The 17,482-nt window shown below is 40.4% G+C and overlaps 1 protein-coding gene across 1 annotated transcript in view; it reads right to left on the bottom strand.

Moving 5' to 3' along the window:
• mob2a (MOB kinase activator 2a) overlaps positions 1–11,597 on the bottom strand; it is a 50,894-nt gene extending 39,297 nt beyond the window's left edge. Inside the window, exon 1 of the mRNA XM_036575827.1 lies at positions 11,392–11,597. Coding sequence (XP_036431720.1) covers positions 11,392–11,408 — 17 coding nt within the window. The 5' untranslated portion in view covers positions 11,409–11,597. The remainder of the gene's footprint in view (positions 1–11,391) is intronic.
• Positions 11,598–17,482: the final 5,885 nt, after the last annotated feature.

The raw sequence follows: 17,482 nt of genomic DNA, 5'->3' as shown, positions 1-17,482 counted from the left end.
GCAGCTAAGCTAATGATATAAGCTGTAGAGAAGATGTTAACAAGGTCATGAGTATTACTTCTGCATTCAGAGTATTTTGGTTTTGATCACGTTTAACATCCTTTTACACATTTTGTACAAAAAGACTTCTTTTACTGCAACATTTTCTTTAATTAAATGTTTTTTTTTTCATTTTCCCCTAATAATTATAGTGAAAAGTAGAGGTCAACTGAGTATAGGCCGGGCTGATAATTGGATGTTTAGTGTAGGCTTTATACAGTTTTTGTAGCATCTATCTATCTGGGCTTTCCTATGTGCACACATTCATGGAAAAGCTCCACCCCTGTTGTGTGCCCTTTCAACACTGTAAGTGACTCACACTATGTATGGGTCAAATAAGGTTTTTAAAAATTACAATTTTCAAAAATCTTATTAAAAAAGGACATGAAGTGCATTTTTATATCTACATATATATTTGGATTTACATTGGTGTGCATTTTATGTTTCAGTTATTAAAACTGCTGGTCTGGTTGCACCATTTGACCTATCTGATTGTGCCAGGCATCGGCTCAGACACCCATAGAAACTTTTAAGATTATACTTACATTTTTTCAAATAAATAAACACTATTATAATAATTACACATTTTCATGGGTTTCCAGAGGTCATACCACCTGACATTAACTGAACCATTCTATCTATGACTCAAATGTGACATTTTTTCCAAGATCTGTGAAAGGGCTACTGACCTTGGCATTACACCACAAATGTCACTTCGTGGTCCTCTTTATGATGCAATACCCTGGCCCCTCTTTTGTATAAGCAAGTCAAAATAAAAGTTAAGTTTTCAAACATACAATCATGCATGTCACAGTGACTGTGTCTGTGCTTATATCGATGTAATTTTGACGGTACTTATTAATGTTTGCCTGCATTGGAGAGGAATGTAAGCTTCATGTGATATCTTAAAAATAATTTAAATTATTACAAAAAAATACAAAATCATGCCAAATTATTTTATTTAAAATTTTACATAAGTAAACACCTTTTTTGATAATTTACTTAATCAACATACATGGTTGGAAGGCTGTACCACCTGACATTTTTAGACTTTTGGAGGCAACAAGAAAGTAAAATGAATTTTATATGGATGTAATGAAAATTGTTTCACATAAAAGAGGTGTTGTTGAACAATTTGATATGTGTCATGTATTCATTAAATTACTTTTGCAGAGAATAATGGACTTAGACACGTATTTGTTATTTGTTTTATATAAAAATTATACTTTTACACTGTAAGTTGCAAGTAACAGTTGCATTTTTGTAAATTTTCACACTACAAACATCAAATTTATGGTAAATGAGTATCAGCCCCAAATTATCGATGTCCTTCATCACTAATAATTGGTATTGGCCCTGAAAAAAATATATCGGTTGACCCACAGTGAGTAGCTCCGTAAAGGGGCACATTATCACTATAACTAATCCCACCACCACCACCTCCCCATCCTCTGCTTTCCCTGCTTCCTAAGTTATTTAGCTCTGTTCTATGATACAAGGCTCAAACTATAACTTAGTCAGATCACTCCATAATTTCAATTTAGGCACAATGCTCAAGCTTCCTACACTTTTAAAATAGACTTGTCACCACACAGGTCATGGCCTGTGTGACCCAGATGCTGTGCTATTATATCACTTCACATCATGCAAGTCCTTCAACATTCACTGAGCCGTGATTAAACAGACTGAAACTAGCCTGTGACAAATAGTTCCAAATTCAATTATTCAAGACTTTCAAACAGCAGTAACTCTTCCCTGTTTAGACATGTTCTTCCTCAATAGGTTTCCGAGCATGACTGGAACTCCATCTAGGACCTAAGAGAGGAAGTCTTGCTGTTCTCCTCGGTTCTCTCTGCCAAAACAAAACTAAAAGTCCCACAACCCGTTTCAAAGATCTCCAGCCCACACGGAATCTCCCATAACAGCCCAGTGTAGAACTTGTCTGCCAAACATCTCATTCCATGTAGTGTTTCTAAAACATGAATTTCTAAAGCCTACTGGTACCTTAAGCTAAACTTATACATAAAACAAACCCTACCCTGGGCCATATCAAAAAAGCAGAACCATTAGCTACAAATGTCTGGAGAGTCTGCTCTCCCACTCTCTACTGGACCCCAGAGTTTGCTGACAGCACGAAATGCAGAAGACATATGGGGCTCAAGATGCTGGGTTTAATTAGCCTCTCTTTAATCTACCCATGTTCTCTCACATGTCCCATAGATCAGGTTCAAACAAGGCCTGTGATGTGCACAGCACCACACAGCACCACAAACAGCATGAGCGAGGGTGAATGCGGACAGAGCCTGCTGCCGCTGCAACTGTATCTAGCCTAAGTCAGCATGGAGGAAAAGGGATATGCAACCCAACACATGCTGGGTGACCTAGAGAACAAACAAGGAGCCACAGGACCGAGCACAAGGGCCTATAGCAGAAAGGCTTAAAAAACAAGCTCAGTACTTACCATTTGGTTTTATGACATGCTCACATGTTCTGTCAAGACCCCATGGTTTTCCATACTAGGACTAGGTTTCATGTAACAGTATTTTTTTTTTTGTTGCTGTTTTCCCTGCATTAAGACACCTGATTCATCTAGTGTAGGATTTAATAAACATGCACAAAACAGTGGGGTCCCCAGAACTATGACTGAGAAGCACAGCTCTGGCCTGTCACAATGTATGTCTCACTGTCAGTGAATGAGACTTTCTATGCTCTGAAAGCTAAACAAGTTAACCAGGCCCATCCTAATAATTAGACTGAAGAAGAATGAGAGGCTTCGATCTGCTTTTTAGCTTGCAGACAGAAGATCTGGGGCAAATTTCTTAGCACATAATTCGACTTTAAGTAATGGGTACCACTGCACTACATGCAAACCATGAAACCATCAAGCTTAGAGAAGATCAGAGAAGATGGCTGATCAATGGAATGAGACATGGGTTAAAACTAAATCATAATGTGAATATGGGCTGCAGAAGACAGACTGTACCAAGTTAAGGTGTAATGAAGTTAGACCAAAATTGAGGAAAAGACATAATCCAATGCCTGGTCTAATTTACCATCCAGAAACACACATTCCACTGCTAGTCAATCACAGGCCAAGGTAAAGGCAAAGATAAAGGGCCCTTTAATAGCAGCCAAAATAAGATTTTAAAGAGCCACTTTAAAAGAAGCTACATCAGTTTGGCCATGTCAGCTAAAAAGGTGAGCTAATGCAAATAAAAACCTGCTAAGCTGATTGCTAGCATTAAATTCCCAGAAGTTAGCTAAAGAGCACCATGAGAAGACCAAGATAAAGACGTCTACTACCTTAGATGTAAAAGACACCAGATTGTGCTACAAGGGGTGCACTAAATTAGCAACAGGAAAGTCTGTGGGCTCTTTTCTGACGGAAGTGGTACCACAACGTCTTCCTTGCAGGGTGTATAAGTCTGTGGTATTGCAAACCAGTTGGCCATGAGAAGTTAAACTGCTCCTCAGTGCAGAGAGGGGAAAGTGGAGCAAGATACAGTTACCTGGCAAACAGCTACACAGCAACAGAGGAAGAGAGCAAAGTGGAGTGCACTGGGTCAAAGCCAGACAGAGGGTACAGGCCCAGAGAGCAAAGCAATCCACTCCGCTAGCCTGCAGTGATCAGCTGAGCTGAACTGCTCTCAGACCTTCACAAGGAGGCCTTCGCCCTGCCTGATGCAACACCGCAATAATCCAATTACTGCTCCATATTCCTGCCAGGAGTCATGTAGCAAAGCTCAGAGCTCAGAACCAGTAGCACCTGTGTTTTAAATATAGTGGTTAAAGTGTTCAGTTGGCAACCATGAAGCTGAGAATTTGAGCCCATGCACTTAGCCATTCACCAAAATGCCATAAATGGTAGTTTCATATCAGTCATTTTGTCTACTATCATGGACTTTCAATCTAACGCAAACCAGCAATGTAGTTTGTGGTAACTGAGATAACTCTTCAGTGTTCATCCTAAGTAAAATCTAGGTGCAAATGCACAAATTACAAACACATTAGCATAACATTCTCAGTATCAGCTGGTTTATGGCAGTCCATGAAAAGACAACAGAACACAGGATCCATACAAGCAGCAAAAAGCAGTGAAAACAGTCTCATTTTAAATAGGCCTCATTTAATGTGCTTTTGTATATATGTACACACACATACACACTTACACATGCTGCACACTTAGACTGCACATGTACAGTTATTCAAACATCTCTTTAGCTCCTCCTCATGTCTCTTTATTATTCTTTATTCTATTTTATTTTAATTTACATTTTTAATTGGTTAAATATTTGTTACTAGTCTGTGTGTTTGTCCGGTCTGTTCAGTATGTTACATGTCACACATGTGTGCACTCACCAAGACAAATTCCTTGTATGTGTAACACACTTGAAATAAAGTGATTCTGATTCTGATTTTAACAGGTTTAGGTATAAAGGAAGACAGACCCTCTAAAGCCAGTGCTCTACAGCCAGCAAAAACACATACAAACTTACGTTTTGACCCAGAGGCCATAACTTTTAGAATACTGACTTGTCTGATCATCTGAGATGAAAAATAAAAAGCAGAAAAAAAGCAGGAAGGATTATTCCCTAAATCTTCTGAGCAGGGCTGCCCCCAGGAAGGCTTTCTGGAATGATCTTTATTTCTATACAGACCTTAACAATTTCCTAAAAGAACAACCACTAAAGTTTCAACACAAAACCACCAGCAGGATCTAAAAGGAGGGCCAATAACATCCATGTAGGAACTGAGTCACCCACAGTCTAGACGACTTCACAGAGGGGAGCTGGAGAAATTAACCTGCTGTCAGAGTGTGTTTAATCTATTGTGATAACAGCGATATGAATCCGGCCAGGACCTGATGACTAACACGCTCAAACACAATAGGACCACACGGGCGGCCCCTGCTGTAAAATGAGCCTTTAGAACCTCATTTATCCATTTGGTTCTGACAGTTATACTGCTGTTGCTTTCAAGCTGTTCTCAGTTAAAGAGGCAGTTATGGCTAGACTACAGAGCAAACTGTGCTCTGATCTTTGGGGCTTAAACAGCTGTAATGTTCAGTAGCTTTGGCACAGTTTTTTTTTACTAGGAAAGAGCAATAGTCAACGGTCGTCAGCCTGCAAGTAAAGGGTTCTGATGACATACAGACAGTGAAAGAATGATAACTAAGGCCAGATTTTGCAAATGAATTTAAGACAAAAATGTATTATCTTAAAGAATCATTAGAAAGTAAGATAAACCTAATAAAAACAACAGGGGCCTAGTTGTAAAATAAGGAGCTCTCGCTTTTCCAGTTTTGGTTGTTTTTCAATCTGCTGGCATTGCCAGTTCCCCACAGAGCAGTTCTGTACGAAAGAGCAAACGCAGTGGGAGTGTAGCGATGCCAAGGAAAACATGCACAGAGTACAAACCCCAAGGACAGGACAAGACCTATAGTAGAAAGCAGATCAGCAGTAAAACATTAAACAGTGCAATCCAACCAAAATGTCCAAAACAAACTCTACAAGCCAGGAAAACATGAAATATGCAAGCTTTCTAGAACTGTATCTGAAGACATGCATTTATTCAAGTATTATTATTATTATTATTATTATTATTATTATTATCTTAACCATGAGCTCATAATAAACTGGCTGAAGCTGAAGGCTTTGAGGTTGCTTTAAGTGGTCTGCTGCTCAGGGACAGTGTAAAGCAGCGCTATATTTGGCACATTTGCAGTGGCGTCATGCAGTAGCCTAAGCGCTGTCCTGACGTAATTCTAGACCATCAAAACCAATGAGTCAGATTAGCATTCAGGCCTGCAGGCCAAAGCTCAGCACTGCTACGTTCATCGTCAAACGTCCATCACCAACATGCTACTCACATAAGACATACAGTGGTGTTGAGATAAGATCAAAAGCATCTTTACTCATCTTCAGAATGCAGACTTGCCTTAATAAATGTCATGGCCATTGTACGAGCTGACAAAGTGCCCTTAAGCTACTGCTTTGAAAACAATAGCTCTCCTCCACCCAGCAGAGAGCGTTTCCTTCCCCTGGCCTCAACGTCATCTCTTTATTTTTGTCTACACAGAGAAACGCTCTGCTCTGTTAAACATGTAGCCGAATAATCCATTCCACTGGTTTTGTGTCCTTTGCACTTGCTCCCAGTAGCTCTAATCCTTGGTCACTAGAGAGGCATGTACAGTGAACGGGTGTGTTCATTCAGCAAAATTTCAGATTCTTAAAATTTTGTCTCCCAATATTACATATTTTAAGACCAAAATAGCTCAAACTGCTTGCCTAGCTAAACAGCAAAAAACCCACACAGTGAAGGCCCAGAGTGCTCCAAGGCCACCAAACACGTAAGTATGTACATATACTTTAGAAATGTTCATACATCTTTCTGAATGCACCATCAACCAGCAGCGCACAGGAGATGCTGCTTATGTAATGGGAAAAGAATGTGGATGTATAGCGGGGACTAAAGTCCAGTTAAGGCAGCTAGATGATGGCATAAACCCAGGGGAATGCTCGACAATGTCTGACTTTCCCTCCATGACCAGAGGTTAACATGATACACAGCGTCCATCTCAATATATATCTACCTATTGTTATGGTCTTGTTACTTCTTATATATTTGTGTGTCTCTATTTTTATATATCTGTGTGTCTCCATTTATTTTATGATACATCATTTGAAGGCAGCTGCCCTTTTTTTTTGTAAATCTTTCATGATGAATAAACCAATAGAAATGCTCCAAAAAGTATTTGAAATAAAATCTTTTACAATGTGTGTGTGTGTGTGTGTGTGTGTGTGTGTGTGTGTGTGTGTACAGCTTACACGATCAGTATTTGCAAGATGACTATAAAATAGTTTATGAAGCAAATCACACTGTATTGACATAAGAGCCTTCAACTAAAGTGATGGACATCTGTTCCATTTATAACACTGTTATGTAGCCTCATTCTTGTGTAACTGAACTGATAAAGCAGAGGCCTAGTTCAAGACCACATTAATCAGCTGTATGGAAAATTTTGATCTCTCAAACTAAGCATTTTCATTCAAATTGTCCTGGAAAGTCCTGCATCATTTTAGTTTTGAGGGTGTCTTTCATTAAACTGAAACACTATATAGTGGTCTTAAGTGGGCCTCTGCCTAACAAGTTCTTCACAACAGTTATATAAATGAAATTAATGTCCTTCACTTTACTTTAAGGCTCCTTATGTCATTTACTTAATAAAATATTTTGAGTCATCTTGCGATTACTAAAATAAACTTTTTCTTTAAATATGTTATTTAATGCATATGCATATGTCATTAAGTCCTGATGCAAGTAGCCTTCAAACAAAGTGTTACCTTTTAATGTTTATAATAGCACCAGGGATGAACAAGTAAAGACAGAATTTCACTGTACAGTGCAAGTTGTTTCTCTGAGCATATGACAGTAATGAGCTGAATCTGAAAGACTTGCACACTACATGGCACAGAGACACTAAAGAGATTTTTCAGATGAATTTCTGAGTGTGTGTACATCTCTCAAATTGTCGTAATCCACAGTGCAACAAACATGCAATGTCCTAAATGGTGCAATTAATCCCCTCTAGCAGAGTTTGTCTTGACACTACTTTCAGTCTTGGCTGCAGCACATAAAATTGCTCAGCACGCAAAGATCCAAGTACATTATCGTTCCACAGAGCAGACAACGAACTGCCTCAGAAAACAAATAAACAAACAAATGATTAGGCAGCAGAGCAGGCCTGCACAGATCCAAAATGCCACTGGACTAAAGGAAAAGGCAATGAGCTGGATTCTGTCTAATAATGCTTCTCAAACAGCTTCTCAAGACCCTGCTAGAAGTAACTGACAAGTGTTTCAGGTCAGTTTGACCTTTAGATCGACTTCAGTCTTTGATTGCTTTATTAAACAAAAGCCAGTAAATACCAACTAACAGAGCCTTAGATAGCCACAAACAGAGCAAATGAGAATATGCCTTGAATTTAAGTCTAGTGACAGACAATAAGATCCTAGATAGGGACAGATCTGAGAACTGTTTGCTGTCACAAACACACTATTTATAAAATGGAAATGGAAAAAAGAGCCATGAGTCAAAAGCATGGGTGTTAGGCCTCTTCCTCCACCCCTCTTTATTTTGGCGTGACATGGGCATGACTTGCTCATAAATAGAGCAGACTGTACTCAGCACTGATATAAACCAAACAGAAATGCAGCACAGCCAATGCACCTCACTGAAAAAGTAGGCAGGTGATCTGCCATTATCAACAAGACACGAAGTCTGATTCACATGAAGTAGCACACAATCCCATCATAATTTGGTTTAAGCTTTTAAAGCCCATTAGGCAATCCACATAGAGCCATACTGCAAGGTTTTATCAGATGGACTCTGGTAACAAAATAGAGAGGGACAAGACGACTTGAGTACAATGTTGCTAATACTTCATTAGGGCAAAATAGAAGCATACTTGCCCATCAGATCCCACTGGCTAAGCTTGCAGCCTTCTCTACACTGGCTGTAAGATGGTGTATTACAGTGACATAACCTACATTTATAATAGTCCGTAGCCCATTCTGACATTACCGTCCATCATTCGAAAGGACGGGATTAAACATCTGTCGCCTGAGCCTAGTAGATGAGCAGAAAAAAAGACACGTTTTTAACAGTGATGTAATATCCTGTCTGGGCCTCTCTAAAGCCAGGTCAGGGAGCTAGCTGCACTGTGACATGAAGTCCATTAAGACTCTCTGTGAGCAATACTAAAACCGTGAGGAACCTGACAGACACAAAAACAGCCACCACAGCCACATCCTGCTCAGGATGAGCGAAGATCTCACAATCATAGACTAAAATCAGAAACGCCAGCAAAGTCCTCAACAGCAGGTGATGTGCATGCTAGGATGTAGACAACAGCAATCAGCGAGAATGTAGTCAGTCACGATTGGTTTCTTCGCCATTATAGGCTTGTTTAAGTTACTCATGTACTTCAATCCTCTTGTGACATGGAGGATGTGGGCTACACATACAAATACCTACCAAGCTCCCGAGGGTAAGCCACAGTATGACCAGTAATGAAGTGCAGGTGCACGATTAGCGAACTTAGATGCACATGTACTGTGAAGCTTTGGCCTAAAAACCACCAGAGGTGTGAAAAGAACTTATGTATTTAGGTTTGAAATTATTTTTGATTCCGATGTCAAGATTCAATTGGAATTTCAATATTTTACATTTTGAAAATGTCCTGACTCTACAGAGATCTAATTTTAGCATACAAAATACAAAATATATTGACTACCTGAACATTTCCATCTCTATGTAAAGTGACTGTTCAAAAACATGGAATTTGATCCTAAACTTTACATGAATAACGTCAGCTCAGCTTTCTGTGAGGTGCCTTCGCAATGGCAAAAAGCATCAGTAAAAGCCTGGCATTGATAGGACAATGAAGAGATGTGACATTCTATACCTCCATAGTGGTGCTGCACAGCAACACAGACCTCAAGAGAAAGGCTAATTCTATCAGAACATTAGAAGAGGAACTAGTACGTTCAGCAAGTCTAATAGAACAGATTAGATTCCCTCTTTTGTAATGTCTGTACTGATGACAAGCTTTAGGCAATGCTGCATTAATGTACAGGCTTTTATAACATAATGGGCAAAGTCATATTAAAACCTCTGTTCCTTAAAATCTTTCTGTAAGTGAAAGGAAGTCTGTATTTATTTGGGTCACAAGAGGGCAACAATCAATCAATCAGCCACACACCCTAATTCTGACACACTTTGTGTCTTAACTATACCAACACTCTGTATTTTCAATCCTTTCCTAATCATTCAATCAGTGGCAACAGACACACCATTACTAAACATTTCTCAACAGATTTCAGGTCACAAGATGAAGTGAAATCAAATAAAAAAAGAGGTTACATTATGTTTTATTACCAAACAGTGAAATTAAACAAAAACATACATGGTGATAACTCTGCAACCTTGATAAAGAAAAAATCACTTTAAAGTAATGGATAAATGAAATTTACACAGCTCTCTTCTTACAACAAACACAAGTCAACCCAGACATGTTTGGTGTCTGGGGATACGAGCTAATGTAGCTAAAAAAATATATAAATTTTACAATTATACAGATATTACAATCTACTGTATTAGCTCCAGTGCAAAATGAAAGACGCAAACTTTGCACACTAAACACATCTTGGCCGATCAATTACATTAGCACTAAGAGGAAAACTGCCTGAACCCATTCCTTTAAAGCAGACTGCCCAAACATGTGTTCGACAGGCCGAAGCTGGGCTGTGAGGGCGTTTGATCTTCTTCATTTGTACATAGTTTTGCCTTTTTGTTCCTCATGACAAAAGGTTTGGGCAGCCCCTGCAACATGCATTTCTGTTGGGGATCTTAAAGGCTAGATAACTTTTAGACGGGTGTATTATTAGATTTAATTTATCCAGACCAACCATCCACCACCTATGACAGATCCCCCAATGACAGAACTAAAGAGTCCCCCACAAACATGACCTCCGAGCTTCTGGCGTTTCTACATGCTTTCACTGCAAGCAGCAGACAGAAGGCACGAGGGGAGACTTCTAGACACCGGTAAACGAAACAGTGCCAAGCTTACACAAGACCTTGATGTTAACAGCCAGAAAGAAAAGCTGTAACTTAGGCAGGCAGCCTGCGTAAGAGGAGCAGAGCACAGAGCAGGAGTTTGGCTGTGATAAATATGGAGGGAGCAGCAACACCCAAAAAACTAAACTGACAGCGTGCATGAACGTTAGCCGGATGTCACCATGAACTGAACAGCACACGAGTCGGGCACGGCGAAACACGATCGCAGACGCGATTCTACAGAAAATTATGTGTTCTGCTGCGTGTAAGACTGAATATGGTCATGTTTTGTTCCCAGGAGGCCTTGCTTGTAGGTTTAAAGTGCTTACCGATATCACAGCGGTCACACTCGCTCGCTCGCTCTGTTTAGAGCAGCTGCACTAGCACAGCTAGCCGGCTATCCTCTACTTCAGTAGCTTAACCTGCTTTACAAACAGCGGCTACCCGAGATATCTGCATTTGGAGCAGTTTTAGGGGTAAACAAATAATAAACACATGTAGTACCGGAGTCAAAACCACCAACGGACTGTAACCGTGGCAACCGTGGCATCATGAGTGCGCGTGAAAAAGTGAACTCTTGCGTTACTATGCGAGTCAATTTGATTTACAGCGCTGTCAGTCAGTCAGTAAGTAGCTTATCTCCATCTCCATCTCCACCCGCTCGGAAATACACCGAGACCGGAGACCGGGCGTTTGGAGGGAGTGCGATAAGCAACGAATAATTCAACTCACCCCATGAACCAGTCCATCCTGCCGGTGCCAGGGGGGATGATGATGTACCAGCGCAGCCCGCTTTCTCCTCCTCGGCTTATCCGGCCGCTTCCAACCGTGTCCGGCCAGGGCAGAGTGTGTCTCTGTGCTCCGACCCCCGGGTGCCTCCAAGAAACACACTGCTACAATCCGCGTGTCAGTCTAAAGCCCGGAGAGCAGCAGCAGTGAGAGAGAGAGAGAGAGACAGAGAGAGAGAGAGAACAGCGGTGTGGATCTGAGGGCGGATGAGGAGGAGGAGGAGGAGGAGGCTGCATTGACTTTGAGCTTAAACACGGCAGCGGCAGCAGCGCTAGGTTAGCAGAGCGGCGGCGGCGCGTTCAGAAGAACACCGGAGCCCTGAGTGACTAACGGAGCCCACACTGCGCCGCGCCTTCGCTGAGCGCCCTACAGAGTGTCCGGGCAGTGCCGTGCGGGACTGATTGCAGCAGCGCTCAGTCTCCGCCGCTGTACCGTCCAGATTCGCCCTTCTGCTACATAGCGAATCCGGAAGTAAACACGGAAGCGACCCCCACCTGCGTTTCCGTGGCGCGCGTGCGTATGTGTATATGTGTGTGTGTGCGCGTGTGTCTGTGTTTGAAACCTATTCTTTCTTTTTTATTTTTTTTTTATTTTTCAAAATTCAGCTTTTAGTTGAAAATTTGTTTATTTATTTATTTATTTTAATTAAATTTTTTAACAGAACAGTTTTTAACTGACTATTTATTTGTTTGTTTGTTTAAAAATGCATATACTTGAAGCAAAAGAGCCCCAGTATTTCCTTTTGGCTCCTGGGGTGGAAGAGGATTTTCGCTTCATTATATTTCCTTTTTTTGTATTCATTTATTCCTTTATTTTTATTTTATTCGTTTATATTTATTTTAGTATTTTATTTTTAATGTATTCTTTGCGGAGATGTATAGGCCGGGCGTTGTAAGGCAAACTAAGAGCTACACAAAGAAAAGGCATTTTTCAGTTTTACCACTATTTTACCATTATCAACATTACAGTATATTACACGAACTGTGAGTGTGTGCGCGCGCGTGTGTGTGTTGCGGGGTGGGGACGGGGTGGTGCCTGGTGGACCAGTGTGTTACGGAATTGTGACATAAAAACAACAAATCAGTTAAAAACCTATTACGAAGCCCTCCGCAGTCACTGTGTGATCTTTATGCCTCTGTATACAGTTTCTGTTGTCTGTAAATTAATTACCTATTGTCGAACTATATTGAGAAATCCAACCAGCAGATGGCGCTGTAGTTGAATGCAAATGGCTGCATATGCTGGCATATGTGTGCGCAGGTACAGCATATATTTATTAAATAAAGAAATTAGTTACCATAGACAACTGTAGGGAGAAATATCAAACTACAAGCATATATCAGGCTACAGATTAGCTTACAAGCAAGAGTGCTATTTTTACAGTTCTTTGAAGAGTGTGTAAATACTTGATGAGGTACGGTTGGTGTCTCTCTGGAGTCCATTAGTAGCTCGGGGTTAATATTCCTCTGGCTCAGGCAAGGCCCTGAAAGCCATTTATCCAGTGCAGCAAGCAATGAGCAACACCAATAACTACAACCTAAATCACAAAACAACCAGGAGAGAAGGCTGCAGTGCATACTGGGAGCTATGACATTATCCACTGCTCTCCCTCTCTCTTGCACACACACACCGGCATCTGAGTTTGTGCTGTCTTAGTGTCTGTGGCATAGCCCCTCCCTTTAAAGGTCATCCGACCTGACAACCTCTACATTAGAGCCCAAACAGCATTCAGTCCAATACATAATCCTGCAGAAGGGCTGTAACACTCCAAGGGCATCACAGTGCACAGTTGTCTAAAGATCTCTCAAGCTCCCTGTCTCTAGCCCCTTTGGTCCTCTGACTCCTGTGGCTAGTACAGGATGAGCCAGTCCCAACGGACAACTACAGTTCATTGCCCCCCACCAGAGGGGCAGCGTCCCTTTGTCTGTCACAGTTTGAACTGCTGTGACAGGGCTCATCGGCTCAGGGGCTCCCCCAGCACCACACATTATAAGCCCACTTCTGGTGGAAGCTGGCTTCTCCCTGGCTCAGGTAGGCAAGCTGGTGTAAAGCCTCCATGCGGTCCTGAAGTCCTGCAACATATTCCACCTCCGACGCAGCTTCACACCCTGCCCCTGGTGGTAGACCAAACACTAGATCTGTTGGTGTCTGCAACTCATGCCCCAGCATCAGCATGGTCGATGTGAAACTCATCAACTCCTGCACCACTCTCTGGCTTGGCCACAGCACCAAGAGCAGGTGACAGTCCCAGTCCTGTTGACAATCGGCATTGATGGTGATCTAGCCAGTTCAGTTGAACTGCTCCACAAACCTGGGACTTGAAGTTCTGCCTATGGTCGCTGTGCAGCATCGTAGGTAAGCTGAAATGAGAAATTCTCACACAGTCTTTCAGAGGTGGTGCCAGTGCGCTGGTCTGCATATGCCTCAGGCCACTTCATAAAGTAATCCATGGCCATGAGGACGCAGCGGTTTCCAGCGTAGGAAATTGTAGCCATATTGTTATTTTAGCAATATTTGCTCGTTCTTCCTTGCAGATCATTTCTAGTTTGTGATATTCAAATCGGGGTACTCCAAAAGTTCAGCTTGCATTTCAAGTTCATGATGGATTTTGAGTGACGTTTTGTTTGTAGAAGCCATCTTCTTTTCAGCTTCTGTTTCTTGACTGTCACATTTGCTTCTAGGATTTGCTGATATTTAGTGAAATCCTGTGCTACTGGCTGCCACACAACTTCAAAGCATAACAGATCCGTTGCTATACTTAACAGATGACAGGGTGTTCTTTTCATCAGATACTGCTACTTTTTTCTCCAAGTATGCCTTTGTTGATTGTGGTCAAGGGTTCCATTTTTACTTCAACAGTCCACACCACTCCAAAATGCCACTGGCCTATCTAGAAGTTGTTTTGCATACATTTCTTCTGATGACTCTTCCATGCAGATCATGTTTGTGCAAGTAATGCTTTACAGTGGAATCCCTGTGGAACCTCCCTCTTTTTATAGCCTTACCCAGCTTTGCAAGCATCATTTAGTGTCAGATTCTCAGCCAGCTGCTTATAGGAGTTCATGGTTGTTGAGTGTTAGCACAGGGTTTGAAGAGCCAGAGGATTTATTCCAGCTGACATTTCCTAATGACATCTCATGGCCTGCCTAACCAGACCTAATAAGTCAATTAAGGCCTAACGAGGTAATTAAGTTCTGAGACTTTACAACTGAAAGGTCATTCAAACTTTTGCATATGTCACAATTACTATATTATCTCAATTGAATAAAAAAAGCAATTGTGCATTAACATTTGCAGATTTTTAAGAATAGTTTGCAGCAGATGTTGTATTTACTTCTTTTCACTTCATAAATCAACAAAATATGTCATTTGGTTAGTTGTGCCCAAACGTTTGCATAAAGCTGTATAGCGTAGTACAGTCCCTATTTTTCCTTCTCTTTCTTCTTATATACATTTAAAGCTACAATGTTTCTAAAATATGTAAATATATAATGGCATGTAATTTTACAAATGTAACCTATGTTGATTTTGTTATATGTTGGCACCATTTGTGAAGGCAGTGTCATTCGCTAGGTAGTTAGATGGTCAAGTGTATCGGAGGACCCAGAAGCATCACCCCTTTATCAATTTAGTTTCCAAGTTCCCAAAAGTGCTTGTAGTTTATTAAAGTATTACACACAGGAATATTTACACTTACATAAAAAATAAAAGAACAAAACAGTTTAAGAATAACCTCAGTGACCTAGAGATCAATATCTGACTGTTATTCTTACACTCTTGGACCTAAGCTGTCCAAGCTGTGTCCTCCTAGCTGCCCCCTTATGTCTCCCTTTTAAGCAGGTCACCCCTTCCACTTAGGATCTGGGTTGTACACTTATATTACCCAAGGGATCTTTATCTTTCATAAGAATAAGACAGAATAAGAAACATCATTATACATATACATCATTATTGTCATGGCCATCATAGTCAAGACATGTGCATATATGTTACACTCATGGTGCCGCTGTCACTTCTTTAGTTAATTAGCTCTAATAATGCTCTAATAATGCCTTTTCTTTCCACAGGTTCCCCCTTCGCTTGGATTACAATGGACCCCTCCGGGAAAGGAACTGGATCACCTGCGCTCTCACTCCTATAGTGACATCATAACAGGTAGGTAAGCATTCCGTCTTTACAATGTCTGTTATTCTTGTGTGTGTTCATCATTGCAGTCTACTTAAGATGAGGAGTGTTAATACAGTCTTGGTGATGTGTCAGGGCTACCTGAAATCATCACAGTGTCTTTAACTATGAACATTGTATTAGAAACCAGTGCTATTACTTGTACTATATTATTTTTGTGCCTTCATATTTTCCCTCAAGTACATATTAACACTCTCAGGACAAAACCTTGTACCTCAAAAATGCTAATTTCTGCAGAGAGGGAACACAGTACAAATGACCAAGACCTAAATTATACATAGTGCAGTTAGACAAGACACTGCATAGCAAATCAACTGCAGTACAATCAATACACAACAGTGCACACCTTGGCTCAATACCCAGCAATAAATACAACACAATACAATAAATATGCGGAACCAGATATTAAGGTGTTTAAGAATGTGAGTCATGCAAAAGAAGCAGATTAACTGCGCAAATTATATGTAAACTGAAACAGCAGCATAGCATCCTACAAGTGATGTAATGCTTCAGCCAGGCCTACAAAGTCAAGTTATTCACTTTTCAACATAAGGAAAAAAGCATGTAATTATAAGACTAAATCTAATTTCAGTCAATTCCAACTTCCTTTCTTTTTGGGAGACTTGTTTTCAGTTTTTCCAAAGAATTTCATACCTCCAAATTTTAGTCTTAGAAATTGTTTGCATTTTCTGCTTCTTACAAGCCAACTAATCCCAAACACATTCAGTGATGTTGAGGTCTGGAGTGGTCAGTTTATTGTTCTTAAAACACCAGCAGCTTTTTTTGTTTGATTTGCAAATTTTTGCTTTTTTCTCTTCTCAGTAACAGCTTATTGGCAGTTGTCTTCTCACAGTGGAAGGATGGACAGAAACACCTGTAGAGTTTTTCAGATCTGTAGTAAGAGTGGAGCTTGATTTTCTTCTCTCTCTCAAAGATGAAATCTTTAAGTATTGTATATCTGATGGTGACAGTTTTGGTGGTCTACCAGGTCTTGCATGGTTGTTAGGGGTTCCATTTTCTCTATATCATTTAATAACACATGACTCCAGTTTTGGTAACTCCTGTTTTTTCACTTTTTCCTTTGACATTTCCCTTTTTTGTGCAAGTGGGTTATCTTACATCTAATCTCCTCAGAAATTTCTCATGAGAAAAGAATAACTTTTATTTAATAGCCACTTTACTGGACATAAAATACATGAAAGATGGTCTCAGCTCAGTCCATCACAGTCCATCACTGTGAAATACTGTATATCATCCAAGATCCAACCCATGATCATGAGATGCCAAAATCTCTTTACAAAGAACAGTTTGCATGCCCTAGCCATTAGACTACTGAATCTGTGTCCCTCCTGAATTCATAACCAATTAATCCTTCCACCCTTACGCTGTCACTTTAATGACATTTCAAACTGTCTTCCTTTATTTAACTTCAATAAATCATTTACACTGTCTATTGTCCATTGCACTTTAATGTTTAATGTCTGTTTGCACTCCTTAATGTTTAATGTCACCGTATTACCTCAGGCATTGCACTGTTTAATGTATTACCCTCAGCATTGTCTTTTTGTGTAGTGTTCTGCATTGTCCGTTAGTGTTTAATCTTGGTCCATGTCTCACGTAGCCTGAGGAAATCCTGTTTCATTTCTACTGAACACGTGTGTCAATGAAGTGGAATTTGACTTTGACAGTGTATTCTGTCATCTTACATTTTAATAATTCATCCTAACCTAAAAGTCAGTGTTTTAAATCTGACTTTTAGGTTAGGATCTTCGCTAAGTGTCTCTATCTAATGGAAGGGTATTATGAGGCCTTTTCACTAAAAGCATGAAAAAGCATGGAAAAATCAGTA

Source organism: Colossoma macropomum, unplaced genomic scaffold (assembly GCF_904425465.1).
Source record: "Colossoma macropomum unplaced genomic scaffold, Colossoma_macropomum, whole genome shotgun sequence".
Lineage (NCBI taxonomy): Eukaryota > Metazoa > Chordata > Actinopteri > Characiformes > Serrasalmidae > Colossoma > Colossoma macropomum.
The sequence above is the reverse complement of the archived record's forward strand: the minus strand, read 5'-3'. Positions and strand labels throughout refer to the sequence as shown.